The sequence below is a fragment of the Falco punctatus genome (genome assembly GCF_963210335.1).
Source record: "Falco punctatus genome assembly, chromosome: 2".
Classification (NCBI taxonomy): Eukaryota; Metazoa; Chordata; class Aves; order Falconiformes; family Falconidae; genus Falco; species Falco punctatus.
Genome location: NC_137581.1, coordinates 27,767,310 through 27,784,028, shown reverse-complemented (window position 1 = coordinate 27,784,028; position 16,719 = coordinate 27,767,310). Strand labels below are relative to the sequence as shown.

The 16,719-nt window shown below is 38.0% G+C and overlaps 1 protein-coding gene across 1 annotated transcript in view; it reads left to right on the top strand.

The window, feature by feature from the left end:
- The window catches only part of TRPC4 (transient receptor potential cation channel subfamily C member 4), a 165,088-nt gene that overhangs the window by 123,288 nt on the left and 25,081 nt on the right, over nt 1-16,719 (top strand). Inside the window, exon 5 of the mRNA XM_080377165.1 lies at nt 12,573-12,712. Coding sequence (XP_080233291.1) covers nt 12,573-12,712 — 140 coding nt within the window. The remainder of the gene's footprint in view (nt 1-12,572; nt 12,713-16,719) is intronic.

Here is a 16,719-nt window from a genome sequence, read left to right as displayed (position 1 = left end):
TTCTCATCAACATGAATTTCATAAAACTTTAAAAGTTTCAACATGGTCCGTAACAATCTAGGCGCTCCAACGATCAAACAGTAATTAGCATTTGCCTACTACTACGTAATAGAAGGCTGAATGTGCATAATTAGAACATATTAAAAGTGTCACTAGAGTAGGAGGCTCAGAGGAAAAAACTGTATTGGGCTACATTTCCATGGAGACTATTGATTTTACATTTAAAAAGTCTCTTAAGGAAACTTCTGTATTAATTTTGTCTTTTACATGATTAGATGATTACACAAGTGGTGTTACAGTATGCGGTGATTATCTGTGGAACAAGAAGTCAGTATAACAAGGCTAATGTTACAGCTTTAAGAAGCAATTGTGGAGAAATCTTTTGGTAAGAAGAGTCAGAACCTCCTTTCTTTTCATTTAAGCAAATAAGAACAAGCTTTTACTGGTAGGAAAAATTAATTTTGTTCTTCTTGTTAGCTATTGATTCAGGTCTCCCAGGCATGCCAGATAGTTCACACTGCAGAAACAGGCCTGTTTCCTAAACTTGAGAATCCATCACCACTGAAAAAAAGGACAGGAAAAACAAGAATCCCATCTTGTGGAAAAAAGTGAGGAAGAACAATATTTTCCATCATCAAATTCCCCATCCAGCTGCTGAGTGGCCTCCCTCTGAGCATAACAGTGATGCAAAGGGGAAATCAGATCAGACCCAGCCTCACCCTCTGTGTTTTGACTGCAGCTCGCCTAAGGATCATATTGATCCCTACAGACTTGTCATACCTGTTCTTCTGCCCTAAACCCTAGCTTAAAACCTAGCAGCGACCATGATAACTGTCCTCGTGGTGGGCATTTGGCTCACCAGGAAAGCTATGAAATTCAGAGTAGGAAGCCAACAACTAGACAAACTTAGTGCTTAGTAGATGTTGTTAAAAAGCTCCCTGCCAGTTTTTCAGGGTGGCTGCAGCAAAAATAACATTTTTAGGCAAATTTGTTTTGATGAGTTTTTTGCTCTTTTATGGACATCTTTAAATGTTCATCGTAATTATGTTGTTCAGAATACTGCCTGGAGCAGGAATGCAGCCTTACTGGATCTCTTTAACAATGTGTTCCTCATCCTTTCTGTCAGGGTGGTTTATGCTATTGGAGTACGTGAATCTATAGAGAATGTGGGTGTTTGGGAACTGTGCAAACTGCAGGCATTTGTGGTCAGCAAACTGCTGGTGGGAGGTATGGGAGTGTACAGTCTTGTTGGTACTTAGCACAATGTATATCCAAACCAATGGTACAGCATGACACTTCAGATGAAGTGAACTTAGAGGTGGCAAGTACACTGTGCATCATCTTCTAAATTTGGTCAAGAAAGCGTTGTGTAAAATACGAAACAGTTGGTACAAATCAACATGTTCCAGGGAGCAGATATAAAGGATATTATGGCTATTGAGCTGAACCAGTACATAACCAGTAGTGACAAATAAAGTGCGGAAGAGGAAAATTATCCCAGACAAAGCTGGAACACAACTTCAGTCATAAAGAAGGATAGTGCACATCATGACCAGTCAACGCCATCTAGTCCAAACAACTTCTCTACATGGGCTAACTGCAGAGACAGATCAGATTGCTCAGATTCTTGTCCAGTCAAATCTTGAATTTTCTCCAGGGACCAATATTCCACCACCTCTCAGCAACCTGTGCCTGTGTCTAGGAACTGGTAAACATTTTTCCTGGTATAAGCTGTAATATCCCATGCCACAACATTACCTCTTGTCCTTCCAATGTGCACCTCTAGGACAAGTCTGACTCCAATTATTTGTCAGCAACGATTTTGTTAGTGAATTACAGCAGTAATACCCCCCATTAATGTTCTCTTTTCTAGGCTGAACAGATTCAGCTCCCTCAGCCTCTTCTTGTACGTCACGTGGTCCAGCCCCCAGTCAGCTTGATGGCCTTCCACTGGTTTCACTTCAGTCAGCTAATATCTATTTTCTGTTGGGGATCCCAAAACTGGACCCATTAATGAAATTATTTATCTAAACAGAAGAGCCACTTCTTGTCAGGACTGCATGAATCTTGACGCAATAGGACCTTTTACTCAGTTACTTGTAGGTTTACCAGGTTTTACATATTTTAAGATGAAGATTTTCTGTGTAGATGATTGTATTTTATTCTTTGCTTATTTTTGGTGTTGGCTGATATGTGGCTTTTTTTTAATGTAAGATTTAATATAGAATCGTCGTGCCATTTGCAAAACTGAGCAGAAGAAAAATATCTTATTGTCAGTATGATAAAAAAGTCAGTAGACTTTTCCTTTGTGAAAACATTTTAAATGGTGCCACAATCTCCAGTTAAATATAAGTAGCCATATGTATTATTGGGTATTCTAGTAAAAATCTATCCTAAATTTGAAAAAAAATCTGTAAATGTGTCTCCATCAAAAATGGAGCTACAGACTGTGCTTTGGTTCCTAAATCCCATCCAGTGTCACAATCAGCCTTAACGAGTGGCTCCTAGTCACAGTGGCAGAGGTGTGAACCCTGGACAAGGATACCCTTGAATTTAGCAAACCTAGAAGCTTTTGATTTATCTTGTCTTCAAATCCTTTCCTTAGTCATTCAGGATGAGATGCAGTTTAGACTAGGTGGAGCAGTGCTCTGCCTATCCTTAGTGGCCTTTTACAGTGTTTAAATAGAGTACAGAAAATAAAGGGAGTTCTCTTCCTTAACAATGACTGCCTAAATGTTCATTTTACTTACACTTATATTAGGTATGGAAAACTTCCCTCCCACAGGCAATGCCTTAAAACTGCAAACAAGGACTCTGCTTTTACAAGATAATATAAAATAATCATATATATAGACAAGTATTCAATGCAATTAGATGTTTTCCTGCAGTCACAATAGTTTGCTGATGGAAGCAGGTTTCGGCAGGATCCTGACTCTTTGGACTTCGGTTCTGTTTTCAGTTGAGTACCATTGTGCTTGCTCCTCCAGCTTTCAAATATTTCACATAAACAAACGTTTCAAATAAAATGTAAAATTTTAATTTTACAATCATATAGCTTGAGGATAGAGAAAAGAACTGCAGCGGGCGTGCAAAGCCTAGCTTCCTAGCAGGCACCCTTATTAAGGAGGCTAAAGATACCTGTTGGGTTTTTTGTCTTCTTTAATTCTCCCTCCTTAAATTTCCCTCTCTTCCGTTTTTAGCAGGAGTGGTGAATGTTTCACCCCCACACTGTTGTCCCTACCCTAGTATTGACCTGGGACAGAGGTTCAGTCTTCCCTCAGGATGATAAAAGGCAGGTTTCCTGTTCCCTGTGCAAGAATTCTATCCGTAAAGCTGCAGTGCCAAACATTCACACTACTCTTAGGGGGTATAGTTTAAGCATTTCAGGAAAGGAAGGTGTTTTGGACACTGAAACTCAGTCTCATAGCTAACTGAAGCCCTGAGATAGGCGTCTTAGTGCTGGTGATACGCGGTGTTTGAGACTCGTTCCTCTTTCCAGTTCCTGCAGTTCCTCTTGTCTGGGTGGTCTTAGTACTCAGTATTCATAGGCTGTGCACCTCAGCTAGGCACTTGAAACTCAAAGTGAGCATAAAATACAATTTATGGGGTATTCAGGTCTCTTGCATGGTGAATTTTACTTTCAGTACTGCATACTTAATTTAGACATTGAGTCACTGAATATTTCAATGACTAAACCCCTTTACAGGACTGGGCTCCCAAATACGAAGTTTAAATCCTCAGTATTAAGATGCTCAACTCCTTACGTGCCTGTTAATAGGAGAGAAGGGGTTGAGCAGTTTCCTACATCCCTAAATATCCACTTCTGCCCTTGCCTATTGCTGTATGTATGGTGCCAAGCCGGTCTGTGCAGGACTTGGAGCTTTTGAGCAATGCTGTAAAGACCTTTCTGTGTTTCATAGACAAGCTCTACATTCATTTATTGTGCCTGCAAGTCTTGTATCCCTTTATGGATCTAAGCCCTGCATGCTTGAAAACTGTATTTTATACTATTAACTACCTGGTAAGACTGTCTTCACTATATTATTCTAGCAACACTGAGACAATATTGTAAGTGCTGGCAAAGATAAGGGCCATGCAGATGTTTGGAGATACAACACTTTAATATTAGATTGCAGTCCCGTACATGTTGGATACATATTACTTTATAAATTAAGACTGACTGTGGTAATAGCTAGGGTATAAGCCTTGCTCCTTACCCTCTCCACAATATTTTTGTGAAAGCAAGAAACTGTTTTATGTATTAGATCAATTTTGATAAATATATGCCACAAAGAGTTCCAATGAAGCTGTGGGGATTAAAGGATAATGAGTAAAATTCTGCATGCTCCACTCCTCATGTTAACCTCTTGAGCTTAATAGGGATTTACAAGCAGTACATGAGGATATACTTTTTCTTTAAAAAGATTTATAGGCTCTTATGCAAAAGTACCTGAGAGAATAGACCAATACTTTTGGCTGGCTAAATTTCTGTCTACTTTAGTGCATGGTCATTACTGTAGAGCAGAGTTCAAAAGCAGAAATGTGCAGAATTTCTGTACTCTGCCTCCAATATATAGGTACCTGTACATAGCTCCTTACACATAACTCAGGCATTTAGCAGGTTTGGTTTTATGAATTAGGAGGTTAAATCAAAGTAAACGTAATGAAAGCAACTCAGGTGCCTACAAAGAGACACCTTGTCCTATTTTTTAAGTAGTATATACTTACAGAGAGGTTGTTTTCCTATGATAAATACTCTAAAGGAAACCTGTACCTCTTTTGGCAATGCATGGGGTGGCCAGCTTGGATACATAGGGTGTCTAAAATTATGCTAGAAACTTCTGTTTAAGCACATGATACATTAAAAAAATACAATATCTTTCTTGTTTCTCTAGATCATGACAACTACACATTGCTGTCTACAGTCCATTGGTGTGGAAGACTTAAATGCACAAACCTGAAATGGTTTGGATGAGCATCTTGGATTAATTTGAACTTTATCAACCCTACTAGCCAACTAATATTGAATATAACAGTCAATCCAGGGTTACAATTTATTTTTGCATACACTCCAGGACAGTAAACATTTTTTCTTGGCTTATACTCCTATTCATTACCCAAACCCTATTTTACAGAGGCAATAAAATAAAAGAAAAAGGGCCCATAATGTTAATATAGATGTAGTAAGTTAAGTCTCCTTTAATCTTCCACTATGACAATGAACTGCAATTCATTTGCATTTCAGGACATTTTCCAAAGGAAATTCAAAACACTGCTTAAAAAAAATAATATAATTAACTACTAGTTAAATATATTAGCTTTTAGCATTTATAGGAGTACTATGCAAGTCAGACTTCTTGCTGTTCAAGTTATGAAAGAAAGTGTGTGGTCTAAGAATACTGACTACTGTCCCTTCTAAAGATACTGGGTTAAGGGAACAGCTATCCCACTTACGTGGATGCCTTACTGCATAAATTCTGAAGGAACTGAACAACCTGATGCTATTGGACTAGGTGATGAAACTAAGCCATAAATATTTGAGGGACTATTCAATGCTGACTGTCCAAACTGTTTGCACCTGACATTCCACAGCGGGTGAAATACATATATAACACCATAGTTCATAATGCTATGCCTAGACCAGTTTCATTGCTGATGGTCACTGTTTCTTAGAAATTATGCTTTTCCTTGAACACAAGAGTGAATTCACTTCTGGTCCTGAATACTCTGAGTTCTGATAGAGTATAGTTCATCCAAAAGACTCACACGCTCTATAATCCTTGCATTGTTCATTACCTTTTCACTGCACTTCAGAGGCATTACTAAACTCATCTTCACTGCTTCTGTGAGGGAAGGAGTTAAGTTCAATTGTACAGATAAGAAAGTGAAGATAAGGAGTGAATTGAGGTTAAATACTAAGTACTCTCAGTGTTAAGTTGTGTGCACAGATAATTCAAACCAGCAATTCCCAGACTCAGCTTGCTTGAGTATAACCATATTGGGAAGAGAGCTGGGACATAGATTGTGCCCTTGGCCATGTCATTCCCAACTCTTTGCCTGACCTGACACAGGACTCGGACACTGTGCACAGTTCCTTTCCCAAACAGATATTTCCCCGTCTCCATGGGAAAGCAGAAGGCGTGTGTTTGGTTTTGTCCATGTTCCTTTGAAATGGCTGTCTTCTGTTAACAAAATATGCCCCAGAGATTCGGAGCCCCTGATTTATGCCAGGATGCCTCTTCGTTCTTCTTGTTACCTTCATATACCTTCAGCAGAGATCAGTTCATCAGCCCAGGTGTAAAACAAAAGAGATATTTCAGGCCTTATCAATGCTTACTGAATTCCCTGGAATGACTTTGCCTCAGAGAGCTTTATTAGCAGCTTGTCTCACTTCTTGTTGGATCTGTGAAGAACTCTAGATAGCATAGTAGAGCAAAGCTGAGTTTGTCAGTTAAATGGTTTCACAGTCCAGTGAAAATATGTTCTCCAAGAAACATACTAAAAGGTTGTTGTTTAACTTGGCATGCAGAGATTTGCCCTGAGGAACCTCTTGCTTCCCATCACTTAGTGGTAAGGAACAAAAATAGCACAGGGGAACTAACCTTTTGTGGGAAAGGTAAGGCCAAAATTAGCTAGGGATCCACAAATCTTTTAAAAAACAAAAATAGCTCAGGGTACTGACTTTCATATCTTTCTTTGACAAATCTCAAAATTATTATTTACAGTGAGACTTTAACCATAATTATAAACAACAAAAGGCGGTGTTGTGGAGATGGCATAACGTTTTTGTGAAGTTCCAAAGTTTCTGGAAAATTATTTTTGTGGTTGCTCAAGATTCAGTACAACATCCAAATTTAGGCAAGATGTGTCTCAATTTTTTTTCTCTGAAAGATTTATACACCTTTAAATGGAATTTATAAGGGATTTATTTATTTTTTGTTTGTTTCTTTTGCATGGAAATGAGAGACATGTTGCTTAGGAATAAAATTACAGATCTAGGTAGCTGCAAATTGGTAAAGGGTCAGTCCAAAATTTTTACATCTTAAAGTTACCTGCCAACCTGCACAAAAAGATACTGTATCTATCCCAAGGCTTTATCCCAAAGGGACAGGAAACTCATAAGAGTATTGAGCTGCTGGACCTTGTCAAAGTCCCAATGTTTCCAATGTTTGCCAGTGGAGTCTTTATGAACAGAATAAGTATGTCCACATTTTTTAAACAGTATCTCTATGTCTAATATCCAAAGATTTCAAGACTAGAAGTACAGCTTCAAAATCTAAGTCTATAGGTAAGTACATAAAATAAAAGCTAGTCCTATCAGTGCATATGTATTGATTTATCTACAGATATAAAAATCTACACATTGATCATATGTAGTATGTGATACCCGTTACTCAGTTCTTAAGGATTTTTTAAAAGTGTTATGAGGTAATTTTAATGAAAGATTTTTTTTTCTAAGAAAATTCTTATTTTATTTCAGCACCTTTTGTTCTTCAATAAGAAGCATTTTAGTTTCTGTCTGTTTTCTTGCTTGGGTAAAATTTATTGTTACAATATGTAGGGTTTATTTTAGAAGAAAGAACTTTTTTTCATCAATGTTCAGAACTGTTTACTGCAAAAAAGAAAATATATTTACCATACAGATTATTCCCCCCCCAGTATTTATCTGATATATTTTAGTCCCTTTCTTCCATCAGGCAAATTTGACTTCAGTCAAATGGTTGCATTGATCAGCTTGCATGTATAATACTTCACAGTGCTGTGTGAAACCTCTCCATGGTGTCTGTTATTCCCAGGGCCTCATGTGGTCTGTGGGATTCCTGCCCTGAATTTACGTCTTGTTTCATTCCATTAAAACCACAGGGTGTTCAATGAAATTTGTTTCTATCATCTCAGCCTGTTTAAAAATATCCGTGCTATTTTCTTTTACTGCTCCAGTATCTAGTTATAAACAATGCAACAAATGCTTGAAAGTCTTACCTTCAACTTTCCAATTTAAGTCCTTGATTAATGAGATGGAAAAGCTGCATAATGTTGATAACCTCCTTGTAAGTGGCAATAAATCATAAAAGCAGGTTGATGAGGAACAGGTATAAGAGGCAGGTATAAAATCTAACTGGTGTGGAGAGATAGGAAAGACACAGTTGGAACAAACAGACAACCAGAATATAACAAAGATTATCCAGGTAAAACAGTGACATCTGCTCTGGGTGGAACTATTTCAGCTAAATACAGGCACCTGGAAGTTAGAGATCTGTTTTAAATCAGCATAATCCTCCATGGCTCACTTTGCAGTCAATGGGAAGATTGACCCACCTGCAGATGACAGGATTATTGCCTTGGAGATGCTTGTTGTCTCTCTGGAAGTTAAAAGAGAGCTTTAGACAACTATCTGCAATCTTACTGTCTACTCTTGCTTTTAGATCTACTCTTTCTATTTAGCTGGCTCCTCTTAGCAGTTTTTCCCTAGCACCTGTGTGCAGGCTGGTGGTGTCCTTTCTGCTTTGCTGAGACATCATCTTTCTTGCTGCTGAACACATAGCTCTGACATGAGCTCTGTCACCGTGTGATAACGTTACTGCTTTGGCACATTAATAACATGCAATACCTGGACTCTAGATCTCTTTCCTACCTGTAATAACGCAACTATTAGACAGTCTTATTGCTGCATGTCTTCTATGTCAGGTTCTGTTTTGGAATTGCCCAAAAGTCTCCTTAGACAATAAAGCCAGGTTGTGTCCAGCTATCCATAAATCTTCTAAATAGAACAGGGAAGTGTGCAAGGTCACAGAGATAATGTTTTTAAAAAAGTATGCATATAAAGAGATTTTCTTAGTCTTTTCCTCATTCTCCCAGTGAATGTAACAGAACAAAATTGGCATATGGTACCAGACCCTGTGAAGATAAAAGCTGACTGACTTCCTTCCCCCCCTGACCCTTCCTTCTTGCAAAAAGATATAATTATGATCTACAACAAGATTTTAAGACCTCTGGATGAGTGACCGTAAGTTAATTCTAAACAGAACAACTGGGAATCTCTCATGGCTCAGAATAGCTCCATCAAGTAAACTGACCAGGTCTTAGAGGAGTCTTCAGCTTTGCAGAAAGGCTCTGGGATTCAGAGTACACTTTTATAGGATAACCCTTCAGGCACACTTGGGAGGATTCGCAGAACTCCAGAGATCCCTGTTCTTCCAGCATTCGCTGCTCCAGTTGAGCACCCCTCAGTAAACCTAGCCATAGAGATCTGGTGCCTGCAAAGACTCTGATCTCAGCTTTCATGGTGAGATTGCCCTGAAGTTGTGGTTTATAGCTATCAACATTAGGACTTTGTACCTTCAAAGATCTGCCTTCAAAAAGACATGTCTGGAAAGCCTGTGTAGCATACATGGACTCTGTGTCTGTCATAAACATAGCATCCATCAGTCAGCCTAGTTTCAAGTTTCCTGGAGCCCCATCAGATCTCAGTAACTGTATTTGTATATAGAGTTAGCACTTAGATTCTTTGGCTGGCAAAAAAAGATTGAACTGTCACATCTCCATTACAGCCAAAAAAACATGTAGTACTTCCAGTTTTCCGTTATCATTTGCTCGAAAAGAATAAGTCCTGCATCAGGCTGAACATAAAAGTTGTCTTGAACCAAGAAAAAATTTAGAAACACCATCGTTATGATGTCAAAGTATACTCAGAACTTTCAGCAGCCAAATGACTTCAACTTTGTTGGTAGTTTGGATTAGTTGTGTTTCTAATTCAAAATGATCAAATTTACAAAGGCTATATACTCTTTTCCACTATTCTATAATAGGTCGGTATTTCTGTTAGTGTCAACTTTACAATCACACTTCATCTTCTAAAGCCCAGGAAATACTTGGAAAAACAGTCTAGCTTTTCAGTCACAAAACAGATCAAATGCAGCAGCATTAGTCAGCATTTCTTTTTAAATCTGTGCATAGTTCTATTGTATTTTAGGCAATGCTATCAAAGCATATGATGCTGAGGAACAGTCTTACAGAGAACAGCCCTGTTTTGTTTGTGTCAGTTCACATCTTTGCCTGGTTGTGAATCATGGAGAATATCTCAGCAGAAGACTTTACTGAACCTGCACCCTCTCACTTAAACATTCATCTTATTAATCATCCCAACCTATTTCTGCTCTGTTTTTAAAGCATATTTTAAAGCAAATGCTTAACTTGGTGAATTACAAAATAGTTTATATTTAAGCCTTTTTCTTCGAGCATCTTCCGTCAATGCAACTGCCTGCTTTCTGTGCCACAGCAGCATTCCCAATGTCAGGATCCTGGGGCTACACTTGTATTATTAAATAAAAAAAAAAAAAAAAGCAAGGAATTGTTCTCTAACACTGAGGCTTAGGGGCCATATCCATATTACACAGCCGTTGGCTCCAGGTCTCCTCTGAGCCTGGAGCCAAGTCTCCTCAGGCTCCTGCAGCACAATAGTGATTTGTGTGTGCTGTTCTGCAAGTGGAGCAAGGGTGACTCAGAGCAGTGTCTGAAACGTGAGGGGTATATTGCAGCCCCAAAACCAGCTGCTTTTATAACCTGGTGATGCTTAACATGTTATGCCTAAAACGTAGCGGAAGAGCAAGCAGGGATATTTGCAAGTACATGGGCTGTGTGTTGAAGGTTGGAGGGGACTGTGGTGGGAAGTGGGAGCCAGACTGCTGTCATCATGTTCATACTGTGTGTTAGGAGCAACCAGCTCTTGAAGAGTAAGTAGATGAGTCATTTCACAGGCTGAAATGGGCAGGCTTTTAGGAGCTTGCCTAGTAGCCTTGTGAAGCTGTGTTCCCTTTGTGGTGGTGCTTGGGCAGTTAGCAGCAGCAGTGGGTGCTGTTAGTGGATATTGACCCCTGCCATGCAATAATGTTCCACGATTTTCTTACTGTTTCTCATCAGAATTGATTGCAGCTTGAAAATAAATGTTAGTTTCGTAACAGTGCTATATTTTGTGTATTAGTTTCATCTGATAACCTAAAGACAGCGTTGCAGTCAGCCTGTCTAGGCTATTGTAGATACTAAAATGGGTGTATATCACTTTCCTGTCTACATGTTCGCATCATGGTCCTTTCTCAGAATGTGTTCCCCGAGCTCTGCAGAATGCTGAAATAGTGATGGGGGCATAGTTGAAAATGAACCCTATCAAAATAAGTTGCTGGACCGATCAGATGATTCAGGTACTCCTAAGGCTTGTGATTACTGATGATGACACACAGACACAAGACAGGAACTTGTGGCTGAGATTTGATGGGGAGAAGGTAGTGAGAAAGGGAACCTTTCCTTTTGAAAGCAATCAGGAGACAGAAAGACTCAAGCCAAACCACTACAAAATGAAATTGTACTCCTCCCATCTATCCCCCTCCTGCCTTCCAAATAACTCAAAAACCTACCTGGCTTGAACAAAATATAGACCAGGAATCACTTTTCAGGGATCATGTTTGAGAGAAGGCACAGGTTTTCCTGCAGTCAACTAGAAGACCATTGAGACAAAATGTTAAGGTTCAAGGTGAATTTAGCCCTGACTAGAGTAATGCGGGTCCCTATAGGGACCCTCTATAGACCCCTGCACAAAATCTGTTCAACATTTTCTAAAGGAGCATGTGATAAGCAGGTGGAGAAAAGCAATGTTGAATTAAATGTATCTCAACAACTCTATGTGAGAGACTGGCTTGTTGTGGTGAATTTTGTCCCTTTAATGAGCACAACAGTAAAAAATTCCTTTAAGAAAATAATTAACTGTAAAAAATTAAAAGCTCTGTTCATATTGTGATCAAAAAAGCTCTGTAAGGAATAATATGAAATATGCATCTAAGTGTTCCATATTGTTTTATGATACCATATTATACAATAGTGTGGAGTATCTTCGTCAGAGAACTATTAATGTTTATAGCATCACAGTCTCCACACAGTTGTCTCTGGAGCTGTTGCACCAAGTTCATGTCAGACAACTTGCAAAATTTCCCACTGGAACTGAATACTTCTGTAACACTTTGTGTCCACTGCAGTGTGTGCTCTGCACACTTGAAAATAGTTTTCATTCCTTCATGTCCCAAAGTGCTGGAAACACTACTCTTTCTGATGGAAAAGGGACACTTCAGTTCAGCATGGACAGTAACAATAGAAATTCTCTTCCGTATTGTATGGGTTCCAACTGAAATAAATTAATGTGTTGGATTGACTCCTGCTGTCATAAATTTTCCAGTTTTAATTATATTGCAGCAGATACCAAGGACAGAGCTGGCAGTGGTGACTGGGTTTAGGACCCTTTTTGTACTTATTAGAATACAATGGGAAAAGAGATTGGAGAAAGAGCAAGAAATTGCCCTTGTACAAGCAGATTATTTTTTTGTTTTGTTTTGCCTGACAAATTAATTCTGGAAACATTAATGGGAAGATAGAATTTCACCTAACTAGATGTGTAATTTCGAGCACTTACCCACCTTCCCTTTATAATTAATGTAAGGAGAATCAATCTCTTGTGAGATAAGTGTCTAGAATACTCACAGCCTTTTTTATTTAATATACATGCTTAATGAATTATGTTCTATTTACAGGTTTTATCTGGGGTGAAATTAAACAGATGTGGGATGGTGGACTGCAGGACTACATTCATGATTGGTGGAACCTCATGGATTTTGTAATGAACTCCTTGTACTTAGCAACAATCTCTTTGAAAATTGTTGCATTTTCAAAGGTAAACTTTTTTTTTTAAAAAAATCAGTAGAATATTTAAGGGCTTCTTCAAACTTTCTTCTGTATTTGGAGGTTCTCAGGCTTAGCAATGCAAGAGATGTATGATGTGCTTATTTAATCTTCTCCAGATATGACAAGAAACTAGACGAGGATAAGAATGAACAAAACATTGTAATTTATATTTTTTGTGTTCTGGGGCTACGCAATCTTTTGTTATTTGATCATGAATAGTCATAATGTCATTTTCTTGGAAAAGGGAGATCACTTGTAATATTTAATAATGTTTGCACAAAAATATGTTTTGAATTAGTCTTTGTGTATTTATCAGTAAGAAATTATTACCTCTAAGACAAGTTTACACACCATGCAAAACTTCCAGACAGGACTACAAAAAAATACATATACTTAAAATTGGGGGTGGTAGTGGTGGTGGTGGTGGTGTATGTGTGTAAAGAGCAAAGTTTTAATTTGTGTTGAAAATTTCTGATAAGTGCAACATGAACAAGTAAAGCTGGAAGGAATAAGATAGTCACTTGAGGCTGGGTATGTTCATTTTCTCATCCTTTTCATGGACTTCTTATGAATGATTTTATATTCCCACTGTTTGAAGTATCTTCCAGAAAAATAGCCCTCCTTTCCAAAGCCATGGAACATATTGCATTTTTGTATGTATTCAACATCAATCCATAACATGATAGAAATTCCTTATAAAATGAAAGATTTTAATCATAACAATGGTCTCAAGGACAAGGAAACCACATCTGAAAGGAAACTAAAGCATCTTAGCATCTGTCATGGATCTTATCACATCCAAGTAAAGTTAACAAGCCCATTTTTACTGGCCATTGTGATCAGCACTGTATTTCAGCTGTTTCAAATTCCCTGCCACCAGCTACTCTGCGTGTATGGAAGAAGTCTCTCCCCAGCCAAGGATCTTTTGGCTGGAGAAAGAAGAGGATACAGCCATCAAGTAGCTGGTTACAGCTCCCTTACCCTCAAACAGCAGCTGTTCCTGCTGCAGCCCTGCCATAAGTATAGAGGAACATAGGAATCTCTGATTTATATCATCTTGTGTCTCTTCACAAGTGCCCACATGTCAGCCAGTCAGGGGCAGGGGTGACCAAAGACCTGTGATCTGTTGACATCAGCGTCTTCCTGTGACAAAAGTTTTCTGGCGTGCTGGTTCTCTGGCTGCAATCCTTTGGAAGTGTTCTCACTCAAAGAAATTAGAAGCTGTTGCCTGAAAGAGCAAGCTGCTCACAAGCGTGAGGAGAGCTGTCATTTAAAGCTGATGAAATGCCTTTTTACACACAAGGGTGCCTTATCATAAAGTGACCAGAAAATTGTCATTTCAGCATCCCATGTATCAAGGCAAACAGTTCATGGAAAATGCATGTTTCCAAAGCATTTGAGATGGCCAATTATTCACTTTAGAATAATATTAGTTAGAAGACATTTCATCTCCCAGACAGCTTCTGCTTATGGTAATTAGATTCCAAGGTGACAGTATCTGGGATAATATGCATCCATTACTCTCTGAATTAGTGCTTGCATGCCAATCATAATCAACACAGTGCATAAAGCACTATCTTTGGTTCTGCAGATACTATATTTTTACTGTGTGTGCAATGTTGCACCCAAATACTTTTTTGTTCCTTAAAAGAGCCTCAGTTCTGGTAGTCAATTGAAACACATGATGAGGTAATAAAGAGACTAATACAAGTGTCATTTAATATCCAGCCACATTTTCTTCAAATACCTACAACAGAATTCCCCACCTCTATCCCAGATGAGATTGAGAGAATGCCAAATGTAACCAGTGTTTTGATGTAAAGCTTTTATTTTTATTTTCTAAACCTTGCAAGACATTTTTTTTTCTGAAAGAGCTTTTCTGTATTTATTAATTCAAATATATAAATGCACTTCTTAGAGGTATTCTACCTTCTATAAAACAGCTAAATATACCTAATTAAACATTTTTACCAACTCCCTTGAATAAAACTATGAGAGTGCCCTCATACTACTCTCTTGTATGATAAATGTTCCCAGAGAAAAACATAGTGTATATTGCCCATTCAAGGCTCTCCGACTGACACAGTGGTTGAGCAGATGGATATTATTTGCAGCAGCTGGTGGAATAATGTAAAATACACCAAAAAAGTGTAATTTCAGGATGCGAGAACTGCTAAGATAATTCAGTTACCTGTTTCATTGCCAGTATTCAAATAAAATGAGTACATCTCGTGTTTTTCAAAGGGCTATGCTTTTTGTCTCTGATTGTATATCAGCTTGTGAGGTCTTTTTAAATTATCCAGTATATCCACTGAAAATACTTTCTCCCCAATAAATAATATTAAAAATAGTGCATTGACACGTTTAATGAGAGTACAAGATAACAGATTTTAAGCAACACATCTGTTTTGATGGAGGGTTGTAGATATAAATAGACATCTCGTGCTTTAAGAGAAATGGTTCTTTTTATGGTTTTGGAAGATAATTTAATTTGTACTATTGCATAAAGTTAGGTGAAGTGCCAACTTATATGCAGACCCTGCTTGCTTTATCTTAAATATTTCTTAAACCTGAGCATTTGACCTAGTGCAGCTTGTTCCCAGTTCTGCTAGAAACTGCATGGAAGTTCATATTACTGATTATGTGTCTCAGCCACTGACATGAAAAGCTAGTAAAAAGGTTCCTATTCAAGGCAAGAACTCTGAAAAATAACTAAAAATACATTGTTTGTCTTAATATTTACTGCCTTAGTGATCACTGTGTCAGATATACTCTGTTCAGTAGTAAATAAGTTTATATTTCTCTTCTGGCACCAATTCTGCAGGAGCAAATATTGTCTTATATGTTTACATTGTAAAGTGTTTTTGATTGATGTTTCACCAGATTTACAGACAAAATGTCCATTTACGTAGGAGTATTAGTGCACAACCCTCCCCCCAAAATTATGGACTCAATTCCCAAGTGTAATTACTGTTTTAAAGCTCTTTGCTAGATCAGCCCCGCCCCCCCCCCCCCCCCCCCCCCTTTCCTACTGCTGTTCTGAAATTCAGTATAATGTATGCAAAGATTGGGACATACATTTTAAAATAGGAGGAGTTCACATTTGCATATGACCTTTCAGGAAAGGATTTAAAGTACTTTTGCTGAAATGGGTATTATTTAACCTTTCTTTTGTTATCAGAAAAAAAGAGGGTCACATTTGACCAAGGTCCAGCAGTCCATTAAACATTCAGGTAGCCTGATCTACATGTCTGTTTGATCTTTCTTGTTGCTTTCATGAGTTCTACAGTTAGTGACTTTTGTTTTCATGGGAAAACTGATCGCTCAGCTTTTTTCCTCACAAATGGTTCTGATACTAGATTTGCATTTGAATTCCTTTGAGTAAGGATCAAGAATTATTATCTTGTATTCCCTGGGTGATATCGCACAATCATCATATATTTGCCTTGAAACTCTACTGTTTATATGCTGCTCAGTTTGTTTTCTGATCTTCTTAACATTCCATTGATGTGCCATGTACATTTCATTCAACTGACAAGCCAATGATAGGTATCATTTAATCATGTTGGGTGATGGCTAGCATGTTACAAGTCAATAAGTTGTGTTTGCATTTGAAGTGGGGAGAGAAATTCCTCAGGGTCACAAAATAATAAAAGAAGTACTAAGTATCAACATCATGGTTTACAAAAAGCTCAGTGTTGCTATATTTGCTCTTACCATTTTCCATTCCCTAGAACAATAACCATTTATTTATTCTGTATAGAACATAAGAACATCAACAAGAATGAGTGAGAGAACAAATGCTTCAGTTCTGCATGTTTGGGGTTGTTTTTTCCTAAAATACAGTTTTTCTTTTTTTCATATTTTCAATGTTTCTGTTTTTAATATGCCTAGTCTTTTTGTGCCTCTGCTTTCTTCTCCTTCTAACACGTAAGCTTCTTTGTTCTGCTGGTTGTTCTTCAATATTTCTAGATTTCTTTTTCAGCATCCTCTAGT